Source organism: Triturus cristatus, chromosome 1_2, assembly GCF_964204655.1.
Source record: "Triturus cristatus chromosome 1_2, aTriCri1.1, whole genome shotgun sequence".
Taxonomy (NCBI): Eukaryota; Metazoa; Chordata; class Amphibia; order Caudata; family Salamandridae; genus Triturus; species Triturus cristatus.
In genome coordinates, this window is record NC_140580.1 from 297,682,739 (window position 1) to 297,699,912 (window position 17,174).

At 39.8% G+C, this 17,174-nt stretch overlaps 1 protein-coding gene across 11 annotated transcripts in view; it reads left to right on the forward strand.

Moving 5' to 3' along the window:
• LOC146867209 (uncharacterized) overlaps positions 1-17,174 on the forward strand; it is a 297,713-nt gene that overhangs the window by 182,216 nt on the left and 98,323 nt on the right. For 8 of the 11 annotated variants that reach the window (XR_014961099.1, XR_014961098.1, XR_014961105.1 and 5 more), the window contains one exon: positions 11,500-11,649. Coding sequence is in view for 1 of the 11 variants with exons in the window: in XM_085603825.1 (XP_085459951.1) it covers positions 11,526-11,649 (124 nt within the window). In the remaining 10 variants the exon portion in view is untranslated. The remainder of the gene's footprint in view (positions 1-11,499; positions 11,650-17,174) is intronic. The other 3 variants (XR_014961107.1, XR_014961103.1, XR_014961104.1) reach the window with 1 other exon arrangement.

Here is a 17,174-nt window from a genome sequence, read left to right on the forward strand (position 1 = left end):
ATAAACAATTCATTAGTTGAAATCGTCAGATTATGCAGCAGATTATGTATTATGTGGCAAATATGGCAGAGCCTTAATTATGTGGAAAACATTTGCAAACTAGGATATTTTGCTATTCATGTTCGAACTGCTCTTGTGGAAAAAGGTAGGAGAAGTGCTGATGACAGAAACTCAATGGCTGGGAGACAAATGGCTTGCGATTCCACTTTTAAGGATATTTGGGACATTCTGTGATTGGAAATGAATCTCACTTTGTGAGTGTATGTTAATGTCAATAACTCATATTAAACCCTAAATAAACATCTGTATCCATTAGTTAAATGAAATAATGTAATAAAATGTAACCAGTTAGTGAAATGGGAAACAATACAAAAAATTAGGATATTTTGCTCTTCCTGCCACACCTCTGACTCCGCCCACTGACCCAATTCACGGGTTATTCCTGCCCTTTGATTCTTAGCCCACAGTTCCCCAACTTTTTCTCCTCCACTTCGACCATTGGTTGGCATCCAACCCCTCCAGTTATTGATGCTGACTAGAGTCTAGAGGCAGCCGTCTGCACACAGAGTGCTTGGTGCTCGACTCTGAAGCAACATCTCTCCAATGCCACCAGGATGTTCCTGCATCACTATCGGAAGGCGCCAAGTTTCAAGTGCCAAGCTGTTAACCGGAGTAGCCGTGAGCAGGAACCATGGCACAGCAAGTGCCTCCATCAGCAGTAGTAAATATGAGGGGAAAGTGGTAGGCATCATACACCCTTCCCATGTACCTGGCTCACCCCATCATGCTTTGCAATGCCAGCCATCCCACGCAGAAGCAGGCCGTGTCTGTGCACAGGCACCAGGAGGGCCTCGAGTACAGCCTTCAACAGTCCTTCTGTACCTGCATGCTCTCTGGCCTCATCCCAGCGGGGCCAGTCTCTCCTGCAAACTTGGCCACCTACTGGAGCAGCCCCACCGCCAGCGGGGCGCCGTCCAGCGGGGCGCCATCATGGGCAGGGTGTGCGGCTTGGCAGTCACCATGCGGGTCAGTGCAGTGCCGCTAACGGCATGCAGTCTGTTTCTTTGTGACACAAACACGCATGTAAATATCAATTCATTTTATTTGCTGTTCACACTGGGTTCATGGTTGTGTTTCAAGCCTTTGTTCTGTTGCAGAGATCAAAAGATCAAAGAAAAGATGCACAGGATCACACCGTGTTCTCAATCTCGCCGTCAACCAGTGCATCCCTCTGAGAAGGGACAGCTGGGAGGGGAGTGATACATCAATGCTTCCTTTGAGGTGGCATGCCTTCTTGGATGTGTATATGCAAATGCCTGCTTTCCATACACTCTCGTTACTGTTGCTGTGACAGCAACACACACTCAGGCGTGCTTTGTGTTTTCAATGAAACAGAAACATTGATTTCAGTGACCAGGTGTGCGGCGCAGAGCTGCTCCACATTGAGGTCTGGGCTTGAGTAGTTTCTGTTCAGTGAAACGCATTTTTCCCAAGACCCCAACTCTGGTTACAAGATCTCTCACTGTCGCCTTCCTAGGAATGGAAATATATTCCAGGCCTTGATAAATCAGCAGTGGTAAGTGGACGTGTAGAAAACATCCTTCAACTGAGATAAAATACATTAATTGTTTTTCCATATTTCCTCTCTTCTGTAGGTATCCAATCCATAATCCATTAGGATTATTAATTCAGTTTATTTTGGAATTGAGACTGCTTCAATGAAGTTGGCTTGAATCACGGTTTCCAGTAGAGGTAGGCGAGCCAACAAATTAACAGGGAGAGCGGAGACAGGGGTCTGGCTCGGATCTTAGAGCTCGTGGACGAGCCGAGCCATGAAAATATTTGCATTGGAAAACATTCACCAAACATCACATAAAATATAACAAATTCTATTAAAAATGTAAAAAGTATATTTAACATATGGAAACTGACATTATTAGGGCACATTATAGCAGTTCACAAAGAAGTACTTATTAAAAGTGATAGTGTTGTACAACTGGTTATCTGAACTCACATATTTGAAAGTGCCTTCAGACACGAAGAAAAAAGAGCTTTGGAGGAAAAAAATCTTTGCATAAGATCACACTAGTGAGCCGGGAAGGCGAATCTATCCAGGTTCTCTGGTTTTACTTTGTACATATCAGCCAGTAAACGGGTATCTATTTGTCTTCCCTTATGTAAGGCTTTGTTTTTACCTCCTAGTTCCCTTTTGCAAATATATCACAAACTCGATCAGAAGGCATTGGAGTGCTCTACATGAGCATCAGTTAGAGTACACAAGGACACATGCATTGTTTATAGTCACGGGGAGATTGCGTGAGTTGCCCAGAATCACAGGATGTTGAGTTGATGCCGAGACACGAACCTTTTTCCCCAGTTTCATAGTGAGAAGCTGTGATCATAACACCACATTCTGGGTGGAAGGAGAGAGGGAGGCAGAAGCCAGGTGAAAGCTCCACTTGTTATGGACTCAAGGTTCCAACAGAAGTCAAGATGAGCCAGAGCCTGGCTTTAGGTTCGAGCCTGGCCCGAGCTTTCAGTGGCTCGCCCATCTCTAGTTTCCAGGGATCATATAGAAAGTGCCCAGGGCACAACAACGGACATATGCAACAGTTATTTGTGCCCAGAGCACTTTGGTATTACAGAAAGGGTCACAGAAGCCTGCATGGCCTTTTATGTAATTTGCGCTCACATTATCACGAGGGAGGATTCACTCATTAGCATGAGGTTGTGGCACCTTGCAAACAATGGACCCTTTCCCATTGCACCCACACCATATTATAGATGAAGGGGCGGAGGCATAAAGATATTCCCTGACTGTGAACCACATAGAAAATTACACATAGACACTGTGCTACCTAATGTCTTGTGTCTTGTGCCTGGGGTTCGAAGGCTGTAGAGGTCCACCCAGGCATCCAGCTGCAGGTGGGTGGAGCCACTCACTGCATCCTCCTACCGGGGATCCATACCCCTCCACCCCCTTAAATTGAGGCTGGGTCTCTGGCTGCAAGTGCAAAGCAGACAAGTGGCTTCAAACAACTGGTTTGTTTTTCACTAATGCGCTGTTCAGAGTGCAGGTGCGGGTTCGTGCATGCACTCTAAACAGTGTATCAATGGTAATGGAGCACAATATCCCAGACTGCGCCAGACACACCCAGTTAACCCCTTCTGTGCCACGCCCTTTCCCCCTCCTGTGCCGGGCGTTGCATTAGTGGGTGGGGTTCATGACGAGATAGTCTCGTCATGGGCACAGCGCAACTGTGCTCCATGACGAGACTATCTCGTCATGGGCACAGAAGAGGTTAAGGATGTGCTGCGGCACAGACTGGGACAATATGCCTCATATCTAAATATGGATATATTTACCTCTGGCCATGTTTCCCTTCACAACTAAATACTATGAGATAACCACCAATGAGGTGGCAGAGGTAATGACCTCAACCTCCCAGGCAAGTGACTGTGTCAGCTGCCAAGGTATACATGATATCAGCAACCTGGTATGTGAGGTCACAGGCTGTCAGAACATTAATATTTCAGTTCAGACATTCATCTGTGTCTGACTGTATTTTCATATATGTTGCATAGTGTCTGTGTGTATTTGGGTACATAAACATCTTTTATTTTATTGTGCATCTTCACGTGTCACACACATACATCCACTATATCAAATAACACTTTCATCTAACAAATGATTGCCTATGTCAGTGCTTATTTTTACATGGAAAGACACTGTTATCATATGGCTCAAGTCCTGTAAAATGCAAAAAAATGCCCATTAGATGTAAGATATGCTTCTATTACTTATCAGTAGTTTAATTTCTTCCTAGTATTTCTCTCCATTGTCCCGTCCCTTTCCTGTGCGAAATCCTATCTCCATGGACAACAAAAAAATCACGGACTCATAGGTAAAACAAAATTACATTTCAAGTAAACTTGTATGGTGGTTGCACCACTTCAATTAAATGTAATCAAATAGTCCACATTGGATCCGTCAAATAGTTAAATGTCCTTCTTTATTGTTCATTTGTAATCTTCTTTCTTTTAGACAAAACACAGCCAACGCGTTTCGTTCTCACAAGAGAACTTATTCAGGGCTGTAAAATGTAAACATATATAAAAAAATATATAAAAGACCCCTATATATAAACATGTATAAATACAAACATGTAAAAGTAACATACCACATTTAGATAAAACAGACATGACATAATACCACATAAAAAAGCATCACCGTGTGTAGTATGTCATAATAAATATGTTAGAATACACAGCGATACAATAATAACCATATAATTTTGACTCGAAAGGAATTGACCAATGTGTGACCATTTTCCAAAAATAACATACCAGAAACAATGAAACATAATTTGTAAGAAACAAATCAAAATGAAATACACATTTGACCATAAATGTTCAAAACCAAAGAATAAGAGAAGGGAAAGAGGGAGGAAAAGATGAAGAGAAAATGAAACATAGCATATTTGATTTCCACGAAGTAGTGGATGTAAATTTTGTAACTATGCAGTCCTGGTCCAATACGACCTACGCGCCCAGTGCTTTTAATTCAACTGTGGATGCAAGCATAGTAAACAACCGAATATATAATTGCTAAGATCTTTGATTGGGGTGAGAGCGGTTTGCTTTCTGAAGCAGAATGTAGATATTTGACTGTTAGTAATCTCCCCGCCCCTTGCATTTACATCCTTCCGTAAATCCATAAGGTGGGTGCGTTCCCTCCAGGCCGCCCCATCATTTCAGGAATTGACTCACCTACGGAACGACTTTCCCAATATGTGGATGATTTCCTCCAGCCTTTTGTAACCAATCTGCCTGCTTTCATACAAGACACAGGGATATCCTGGAAAAATTTGATGCCTTATCATGGTCGGATGATTTGATGTTTGTCACCATGGATGTGAGTGGTTTGTACACCTGCATCCACAAACATTTCGGCATGACGGCCGTGTATTCTTTCTTGGCAACACACACAGCTAATCATGCCGAACACAATGAAATGTTGATGGATATGACAGATATTATTCTATCACGCAATTTCTTCTTGCACGAGGGGACCTGGTTCCATCAAATTCAAGGAACTGCGATGGGAAGTAGGGTTGCTCCCTCGTACGCCGGCCTTTTCATGGGCTGGTGGGAGAGGGAGCATGCCTGGGGAAAATATGCCTCCCCCTGCATGGACATGATTGTCTTCTGGGGGAGGTATATTGATGATATCATCATGTTATGGAAAGGTACCCCTAGTCAACTTATAGAATATCATGCTTTCCTAAACAAGCAATCCCCATAACGTACTTCTTACCTTAAAGTACAGCCAAAGCAGTATTGAATTTTTGGATATTCTTTTCCATATTAATAACAATGAGATACACAGCACCATCTTTCGCAAAAGTACGTCATGCAATAGTACATTGCAAGCAACTAGTTCACATCCTAAATCAGTCATCAAAAATATACCATTTGGAGAAATGGTGCGTGTTCCCGAAATTGTAGCTCAGATGAGTCATTTAGGGATAACATCAGTGAAGTGAAAAAAAGGTTTAGACAACGGGGTTATGCTGAAGATATTTTGACAAAGGCTGATTCAAGAATTAAAAAGGTTACTAGAGCAAGCACGTTACAAAAACATACAAGTGCTAATCACAAAAGGAAAGAAGGGTCACGTTTAGCCTTTATTACACAATACACAAAGAACAGTGCCAGTTTATTCAATATTCTTAAGCGGCACTAGGGATTGCTTTATGAGATACCTAATTTGAGAGCACACCCAGGATTACATTTCGGAGAGGCAAAACACTTCGCAATCTGTTGTGTCCTAGTTACCCTAGACATACAAATCCTAAATCCTGGCTGCCCACTACACCGAAGGGTTTTTACACATGTTCGAGTTGCAATGTCTGCCCGTTTGGTAAGAACAAGATCAAAAAATTTCATTACAATACAACAAAAGAATATGATATAAGACAATTTATTAATTGTAAAACAAGTCATGTTGTATATATACTGGGCTATGATTGCAATAAAATGTATGTAGGCAGCACGGTGCGACCGCTTAAATCACGCATCCAGGAGCATATAAGAGCATTTAAGAACTATGATTTGAAATATCCCATGACATACCACATGAGAGAACACCACAGTGAAAATAGCAAAATATGGTTTCACGGTATTGACCATATTCCTCTTAACCCTCGTGGTGGAAATAGAGAATTAACTCTTCGTAAAAAAAAGGCCATGTGGATATGTCGCCTTAGATGCATAGAGATGGGACATAATTCAGATGATGAAATGCATAATTATCTGTGAATGGTCGCTGTTAAGACAATGTCTGGGTTCTACGTTTGGGCTTCATCAATCACATCTAAAGCCCATATATGTCCTCTCCAGATATTTGATCAATATTCTATAGCATCCCCCTTTTGTTGCTCACTTCCTAGTCATCTGGGCCACCATTCGTAAGTAATTGGTGGTATCATTATATTACTCATTTTGTTTTGCGATTGGCCTTTTGGAAGACTCCCATTGGATTCCCTTTGATGCCAAGATGTCATATATAGGTGTCAATCTGTTGTTCTCTTTCCAAGCTAGTAACACAGAATATTCTTCTTCTTTTTTCTTCCTCTCTCCTTAATTTTGGTCTTAAGCATTATATAACTGGTGTGAGATGTGACTAGTACGATATATGCTATCCCTCACATTGCCTATTCACGTAACACATTATCTTACGTGGATTTCGCCTGTTATTGCGATGAACGTTGATACTTGTTGGGTATATTCTGATGTTATATCTAATTAAGTTCTAGAATAGTGCCTTATTGCTATACATGGCTATTATCCATAGAAAAAATTGCACAAATTATATTTCATTCTCAAGTATGGACGGCTATAGCGGACAAGCACTATCACTCTTATCGACATCAGGGAATTGCGATGCGCACACATGATGTTAGATGTACATTTCCATTTACACGGAGTTACTTCTTTATTTTTCGCTTTTGAAATAGTGGCGCAATTCAGGCTTTTGGGAGATCGATAGGCACAATAACGCCTTACAATAGGTAGATATGAATAACATCTAAATGCTTTTTAAACCACAGATTTTTTCGAGGCTTTATTTAACTATGTCCATCATTATGCGGTCTAGTGTATACATTGTTACTTTTTGAACATGGTTCACACTCCAATATGGCGGCCATATTCATCACACTCGACTAGTATTTACACTAGTGAGTCGCGAATGCGCACATGTGACGTCAGACGCACGTTTGGTGCGGTTTTTAATGACGGTAACCCGTCATTCGCGCTTTTGAAACCTTAGCGGGACTATGCACGCCGGGAGATTGATAGGCACTACAATATCTCTACGACAGGTAGGAACGAGTCATTTGTTAATGTGTTCCTTTAAAACTATGGACACATTTGGTGCTTTTTTGTGGACTCATTTGATATATTTATTGCGAATCTCACACGGATTCTTGTGGATCGTGGCGTTAGTGTCTGCTATCGCTTTCTATCGGTTCAATTCATGTTATTTTAACAGTTATTTGTATGGAATCACTTAGAATGCCGATTAGAACTATATGCCCGCTACTAAATACAGTGGGGAAATTTAATATTTATCATCTAACTACGTTGCCATATCGCATTTGGTAGTTTCTGGGTTTCTGAGAACACCTATATGTGAGTCTCCCATTGACTTATTGGGTGTCAATAGTTAAGCGACCCCTGATTCTATGTGGTTTTGGCTTATACATAAATGCTCCTTCCCCAGTGTGGCATTTTTATATCTGTTCCGTTCCGATACAAAGTTTTTTCTTTATGTACAACTGTCCAAGTAGCGGGTATGTACATATTCAGCTAATGGCGCGATTTATCACCCTTTGTGTTATAAGCGTTACATTAGTGTAATGGCACTGTCTAGCACGCGGTTGATTTTGGGATGGCCATCTGGTTTTTGATACCTGTTCATTGTTTGTGATGCAATATTACACAATGCATGATTATCATTGAGTGGTACAGGATTAAGTGGAAGACTGTGAACTTAATGATTGTATCACTAGGGCTTTTGGTCATAATTTTCATTTGTTTGAGGGTATGGACACTAACATACCGTTTTATGATGGTCAAAGTCAATTAGGTACTGTTGTGATGCTCCTGTTGTAGCTATGGACTAAGGAACTTCTAGTGACTATCATATCACCATTTCATGGAAAATACTAATAGTGATCTTAGAATGGCAACAGCATTCTTCTCAACCTATAAGGTAGGTTGATTATCGTAGTTTTTTCAGTTTGTATATAATATGCATGCATATATGATGTCTTTTTTGGGTAGTTCCACTTAGCTATACTCTCGGTTGTTTACTATGCTTGCATTCACAGTTGAATTAAAAGCACTGGGCGCGTAGGTTGTATTGGACCAGGAATGCATAGTTACAAAATTTACATCCACTACTTCGTGGAAATCAAATATGGTATGTTTCATTTTCTCTTCATCTTTTCCTCCCTCGTTCCCTTCTCTTTTTCTTTGGTTTTGTACATTTATGGTCAAATGTGGATTTCATTTTGATTTGTTTCTTACAAATTATGTTTAATTGTTTTTGGTATGTTATTTTTGGAAAATGGTCACACATTGGTCAATTCCTTTGAAGTCAAAATTATATGGTTATTATTGAATCACTATGTATTCTAACATATTTATTATGACATACTACACATGGTGATGCTTTTTTATGTGGTATTATGTCAGGTCTGTTTTATCTAAATGTGGTATGTTACTTTTACATGTTTGTATTTATACATGTTTATATATAAGGGTCTTTTATATATTTTTTTATATATGTTTAAATTTTGCAGCCCTGAAGAAGTTCTCTTGTGAGAACGAAACGACGCGTTGGCTGTGTTTTGTCTAAAAGAAAGAAGATTACAAATGAACAATAAAGAAGGACATTTAACTATTTGACAGATCCAATGTGGACTATTTGATTACATTTAATTGAAGTGGTGCAACCACGATACAAGTTTCCTTGCTCTATCGACCCTGTAGACCGGGGTGGTTCCTTTGGACAGAAGGCGCCATTGTGGTTCTGCACACAAGAGTATTTCTGGTTCTTGTAAAACATATTTTTTGGTATAATTTCTGAGTTTGGTGCCTTTTGTCAAGTTGGTCCACTGTCCAGTTTGTGTACGTAAAATTACATTTCACCTTCTGTCACAAACTTAGGAGAACTGGACACTGAATAGTAAGGCCAATCCCACTATCTCCACTTAGGAATTAACTCATAGCCTTTATCTAATTCCCAACACTGTGTAGGAAATCCAGAGCTAAGGGGAAAAAAAGAGTACAGGAGACGGTGACGCTCATGTCAGTAGACTAGTAGTTGAAGATCAAGAATGGACTCTTAGGGGGGGCGTGGCTTGCGCCCAAGGAAGATGGTGACGCTTTCCAGACCTGGCGAGTGATGGCGATATGACGACGGGATTCTCCTAAGCAAACACGTGGCGCACGCTCCCTATCTTCTACGAGCGGATGTCGGAACTGTTGTTGCACCCGCAGAGGTGAAGTACGGAGTCTCTCCCAACGAAAACTGAAGTAATAGCGCTCTTTTCTCCCGCGACCGGACAGAAGTGTCGGCCACCATTTTGTAAATGCTCGCGTCCAGAGGTACGCGTGAATGTAACGCGCAGCCTATTTTCTTGAGGTCCCAAGTGTTTCCACACAGATGGCAGCACTATTTGACAATTCTGAGGTAATAGAGTGTTTCACAAATACTTCAATTGCATTTCTGTGTGCTCAAGCCCTATTATGGTATATGAGGACAGCTTCTGTGCCATACGTAAGATGGAAGGCAAACATTCATGTCCACATTACAAGCAGGATATGGAGTTCATATCAAAATACACTGACTGAGACTAAGTAATTTTGAGCTATATCCATAAGTATTCTACAGCACATCAGCATACTATGTTAAAATCCTTCCAGGCTATGATTTAATGGACACTATCCGAGTCCTCTCAGCTCAATACTCACCATGTTTGAAGTGACCCCCACTTCATAACTTTCTTCACAGACTGTTTCCATCTCCACTTTTTTCTCTTGATTGTAATTGGGTTTACATATAAAAGGTGGTTCATTTCAATTTCTTTCAATTAATACTCAGACACATGTGTGCTTTTCAAATATCTTTATTCAATTGTTTGATGTATGCCACAATTTCTATGTTATTCAACTTATGTTTTTCTTCTTCCAAATGTTATTATTGACATGAACAGATGTGCTATTGAACTTCAATAATTGTGAGAGCTCGGAATAAACATTTTCCGTTAGTGTTATTTCTAACACACATATCTGGTGTAAATCATCAAGGTGCTTCATTTTTCAAAATGGACGTGCCTCAGGTTTCCTCACCTAAAATGGCATCTCCACCTCCTGTTGCTGTCTCTTTGGCAGCTACTAAAGTAACCTCTAAAAGATTGAAAAAAGATCTCCCCACCCCGCCAAAGCAGACCTCATCAGTCTCCATGGATCTACTTCTGGAGGAGATCCGAGCCTTAAGACCATTTGTTGAATAAACCAATACCAAAATACAATTCCTCACAAATGGTTGGGAGAAACTAGAAGAAAGAGTTATCAAGTTTGAACATAATGTTGAGACGCTGAACTCATCATATGCTAAAACAGATGATCTTCATTCTCAAGTCATAGCTCTGCAGAAACAAGTTGGAAATCTCGAAAACAGAAATAGGAGGAATAACCTTCGCATCTATGGCATAGCAGAAGGTTCAGAAGGGCCAGACGTGATTTCCTTCTTCCAAAGAATTTTACCAACTCTGCTTAGTTTACCTACTGCTTAATTTACCTGAAAGCACCACTCTCAATATTCAACGCGCACATCGTCTCGGTCCGACGCACTCAGCTTCTTCCCGCATACGAAAACCGAGAGGATTTATCTTGTACTTTTTGGAATACACTGATCTTCTCAAAGTTCTAAAAGCAGCCAGGCTCATGAAATGGATCTCTTTCTCAGGACACCAACTATTCTTCTCACAAGACTATGCCAAACCCACAGCAGATCGACGCAGAGAGTTCCTTGCAATGAGACCAGCGCTTTGTTCCATTGGTGCTCGTTTTGGTTTGTTTCATCCCTGAATTTTCAAAGTTACCTTCAACAACAACACCACAGTATACGAAGACCCAACCAAGCTACAACATTTTCTCAATTTTCACTCTTCAGAACAAATGGACACCACGAGTACTCAATTCAAATGAAAAGTTGTGATATGGTTTAATTATATGCAGTTTCTTTCACTATTGTTCTCCTTTTTTAGATTTTAAATCTGTAACCCAGGTTACATAGAGCTGTTTTGGATGGCATGTTTTAGTATTTATCTTTAGTTTTCAGGTTACTAGTTTGTAATTTGCCTCCCTCTACTATAATACTTTATAGTAAAATTTGATAATGCTAACTCTATCTTCTTTTTACAGGTTCCGTTTCAGTCTGCCCAATTTGTATGTCATATATGTCGTGTCATCCTGAAGTCTTCCCCGCCTCACTTCCTGAAGTCTGGACGTCCCATCGTTCCATGTGGCCTCACCCTCCTCCCCACCCCACTCATTGTTTTGAGTTCTATGTAGGTATGATCACTTTATTCTTATTTTTTCGTATTGTATCCGCATCATTTCTATTTCTTTACTCCTTCTGCTCCCATATTTTTATTTGTACAATTTTTCCCCCCTTCCTTATATCCTTTTGTATTTCACGTATATATGTATTATCTTCTTACCCAGTTCTCTTATATACATCATTCTTTCCTCCATTGTGTCCTTTATCTCTTTCTCTTCCTTTACTCTATTCTTTCTTTCGTCTTAAATTGGTTTTCACATCTATTATCTTCGTACATATTATAAAATTTCTTCAAAGCCTTTATTTTGCGATTACTGCTGATTTTCTTGGAAAAGTTATTGTTTATAACGTACATTCTGTTATTGGTCCACTTATGTCTTTAATTCTTCTAATCGATATTTGTCTCTAAAATTTATCTCATGGAATGTCAGAGGCTTGAATTCCCCTATTAAAAGACAGAGAGTCATGTCCCTCTTATCAAAGTTAGATGCTAATATCGCATTTTTGCAAGAAACTCACCTTACTGAAAGCGAGTCACTCAAGCTTAAAAGAAATTGGGTTGGTGAGGTTTTTTTCTCGCCAGGAGATGAGAAAAGAAATGGGGTTATAACTCTCTGTCACAAGGCATTGAAAGCGCAGCTTGTTTCTCAGGAGGCTTACACTGACGGTAGATGGATCTTCACAAATCTTTTGTTAGGGAGGACCTCATTATCCTTACTTAACATTTATGCTCCTACTACTGGTGATCCAAGCTTTTGGACATGCATTTCTCAATTATTACTAAAAAATATCCGTCAGATAACTTCATCCTTGCAGGCGACTGTAATCAAGTGATGGATCCGTTTCTTGATAGAAACTCTAGTTTCCACTTTCACTCAAATGCAGCACATAAGGCTTTCATACAGACTATTAAACAAAGAAAGACTCGTGGCGCCTTTGTAACCCATCCACAAGAGAATACTCCTTCTTCTCCCACCCACACCAAACACAATCCCGATTTGACCACATTTTTATTTCACGAAACGTTGTCCAATCCTTACGCTCTGCTGATATAGGTCCTATACTTATTTCAGACCATGACCCTATTTCGATCCAACTCGACCTTTTGAATCACTCCACATCAACGAAAAAAAGGCGTTTTAATAACTCTTTACTTCTTGACCACAAGTTTAACCCCTTCGATGCGCATGACGGAGCGGTTCCGTCATGCGCATCGGTTGCGCTGTGCGGATGACGGAACCGCTCCGTCATGGCCCCGCCCGCGCACGAATCCTTCAGCACAGCGCGGTAATCCGCGCCACGCTGAAGGGGTTAATTCATCTTTTTCTTACTTCTCTCAAGAGTTCTTCTCTATTAATCTAACAAAAGATCTATCCTTTCATACTATATGGCATGCTTTCAAAGCCACTGCTAGAGACTTCATGATTGATTTGTATCAAACAAATGCAAAGATTTCTGCATGTCCCATAATACTCTTATTGATAAAATCAAAAGGCTTGAACATTCGTTTTATACTTCTAAGTCAAAAGATTCTCTTAAAGACCCCATTAATGCGAAGATAGCATTCAATGAGGCGACTACTAAACAGGCTTCCTTATATCTACTAAAATCCTCTGCAAAGTATTATGGAGGCCAAAATAAATCAGGCAAACTCCTAGCTAATTATTTAATAATTAAACAACAAAAACTTCATATTGATTCCATTATAGATGACAATCAAACACCAAAACTCAAAGACCCTGACATCCTTCAAGAATTTGTTCACTTCTACAAATCTCTTTATACACCAGAAAATACACCTTCTGATACAGATATCTCCCAGTACTTTTCCACTATTCAAAAACACATCAATCCCCAACTGGATCTAACATCACTGGAATCTGACCTCACACAAACAGAATTATTCAGCGCTCTACAGACTCTTAAAAAAGACAAAGCCCCTTGCCCTGACGGCTTTACAGTGGAATTTTATTTACACTTTGCTCATTTATTACTCCCATATTTACACACTCTTGTTTCTTCCTTCATAGCCTCCCGTAAATCCATTGGTTCTTTTTCTGAAGCTTTGATTTGTCTAATACCGAAAACCGATAAAGACCCACGCTTTTGTAAAAATTACAGACCCATCTCCTTCGTCAATGTGGACTATAAAATATTCTCCAAAGCTTTAGCTTTAAGACTAGAACCACATCTTCCCCTACTACTCGGCAAGGAGCAATCAGGTTTTGTCAAAGGACGAAATATCACAGATAACACACGTTTATTCTTCGACATTATCTCCAAATCATCACATTACTCCGATTCACTAGCCGCAATTGCGTTACATGCAGAGAAAGCTTTTGATCGGGTTCACTGGCCATTTATATCCCACGCTCTTAAGTGGTTCGGTTTCGGACCAAAAATTACATCCTTAATTGCCTTACTTTACTCAGAACCCAAAGCTGCAATCTCAGCTAATGCTTTCATTTCCCCCTACTTTAATCTTAAACGAGGAGTTTGTCAAGGTTGTCCCTTATCACCTTTTTTTTTAAAATTTACCTTTAAAACCATTCCTGTCAAAAATCCGCCAATATCAATCTATCATTGGCTTTGTCTCAGACCCTCAACAAATTATATTAGCAGCATATGCTGATGATATTTTACTCTCTCTTTCCCAACCACAATCTTCACTTGCAGCCTTTTTAGGGGAAGTGGAAGATTATGGTCTAGTGTCAGGATATAAATTAAACAGAAGGGAAGTGCGAGATATTACCCTTAACCAAATACACCTTCAAAGATGATTTTAAGATCTCTAACTTCACCTGGAATTCTAAAAATATAAAATATCTTGGCATCTGGTTCTCTTCTTCTATTAAAACATCCATCTCTCTAAACATAGATAAATGTCTTGACAAACTTAAATCACTAACCACAAGATGGCATCCCCTGCATCTATCTTGGTGGGTCGTCTAGACACTATTAAGATGATACTGACACCTTTAGTTCTATACATTCTCTCTAACATACCAATATCCATTCCATCTAATTCTTTTGAAATAATTAATTCCATTCTCACCTCTTGTTCATGGAATGGTAAAAAACCAAGACTGGCACTACAGAAATTAACAAGACCTAAATCCGAAGGAGGAGTTAACTTCCCCCACTTCTCTAATTATCACAAAGCCTTCCAACTTAGACAATTATCACACTGGATCAATGTCCAATCCGAAAATAGGCCTCTTTGGGTTGATCTCAAACTCTCTTTTTTAAACCCCTTTCTCATTCTAGGAATATCTTTCCTTTACCCGAAAACCACAAAAACATTCTACTCCCATACTTAAACAATCATGTAAACTATTATCTAACGCACCCCATTTAGTTACACACAACTCAGAATCTTTTCTTAATTCCACAATTTGGCATAACAAACACATCCTTATCAAAGGGAAACCTATATACTGGAAGGTTTGGAGGAACAAAGGTTTACTTTGGGTACACCAATGTTTTGATCAAGGCTCACCCATTCAATTCACACAAATACAAACTCTATATCATTTACCCCTCTCCTTTAAATCAAAATTTCTGACCTTACAGAAGGTATTAATTGAGGCATATGCTAAACTTCAAACTTTACCCTCCTCACAATCCCAACCCCTCTTCCCATGGCATCATCTTTGTCTCATAAGCCCCAAAGCTTCGAACATTTATTCTCGTCTAATGGAACCTCCTGGGAACAGACCGAAGACCAAACTAGAACTCTCATGGGAATCCGATCTTAAAACAAATTGGCCTGTGACTTTGTGGAATAAAATTTGCTTAAAACTCAGGAAATCTTCTACAGCCGCCAGCACAACACAAACACTTTTCTTTCTTTACAATCGATTTTTTTTTGCTCCAATGTAGCTCAATAAGATACATAGTACAAACCCTAACACATGTTGGTCATGCTCCTAAAATGAAACAGACCTTAAACACATGCTATTTACATGCATACATGTCTTTACATTTTGGGAAAAAGTCTGGCACCAAATTAACATCATTTTTCATACCACAGTGCCCTTATCGCTCACCAACATTTTCCTAGGTAGCTTAGCACCAGAATGGGAGAAAAGTCATTCCCAGCTTAGACTTATTGACCTGTTACTGGCAGTAGCGTTTCAACAGATTTCCAAATATTGGAAAGACTCCTCCAAATTGTCCTATTTAGCATGGTGGTATGCAGTATTTCATAATTACCGCCTAGATACAGCTCTAGTCCACCCTATCTCCCTAGCTATGAAAAGGATTGCACCTCTGGTCCCCCCTTACAGACTTTGTCAACACAGCAGCAAAAAACGCTTCATCCCCTGAGCACTCAATGCAAGAAGTTACCAAGCCTCCCTGACTTCCTAATGTTTATTTGCATATAATTCTGCCTACGTTATCAATCCCTATAGCATTCCCTTTAACTGTATATATGGACATGTACAGCTATGTGTAATGTTTCTGAATTTATGAATGTATTCATATTATCTTCTACGTTACACTTTAATGCCTTGAAGGTTTTTTTTATATATTAACAACACTCTCAAGTATTCTTTCATGCTTTCAGATATTGTTAAATAACTGTGTGTACGAAGTATTGTTTATGTAATAATTGTAATTCTTCAATAAACCTTTACTTGAACTTTAAAAAAAAAAATGGACTCTTAGATTACAGGCGGCCCATTGGCCCACATTAGCAGCACGAAAGCTGTAAAAAACACAGACATACAGGACTCTGGCATATGTAGCACCAGATTGTGAGAACTACACAGATGTAAAACCAATTCACACAATCATCAGGCAGGCAGGACATAAATGCTAACCCCGTGAGCGGTGGAGTTTCAGTGCAACCAGGCCCAGGCAAACTTGGAAACTTTTCGGAGCACCGAAGGTCATCGAACTCCTCCATTTTGTGGAAATGCTGAGTGATGTTCAGATGCCATTCAGGACTGCAGGACAGCATTCACTGTAAGGTACAGCAGGACTTGAGGAAGGTACTATCAGAGTCAATGGTGGGAACTCAAGTGGAGGGGTTGAGATGACCCAAGCAGGAAGAAAATAATAAACATGAGGGACAAGATCAAGTGAGAAATGATACAAAAGCAAGATAAATTTATAACAACATCTGCTGCTAGACACTTTTTTTCTAGCCTTCTCAGTGTTTATAGACCCTTACATAAAGTGACCTTAAAGTGCCACCATTGTCTCTGTCTGAGAATACATGACGTTACAACGCATGCTTTTACATCGTAGTTTATACAATGCAACTACCATTACATCGTATGATTTTACAATGCATACCATTACCACACATTTTTTAAACTACAATTACAACGCATTCCATTGCAACCCATATCATTACAACGCATACCATTACAACGCATAATACTTTTAGTGCAACAGTAGGGTAAGTGTTGGATAGTGTAGGGGTAAAAATTACTATTCCCACTCCAGTGAGTGCAACAGTAGGAAGGGTAGGGTAAGTGTTGGATAGCGTAGGGGTAAAAATTACTATTCCCAACTACCCCAAAAC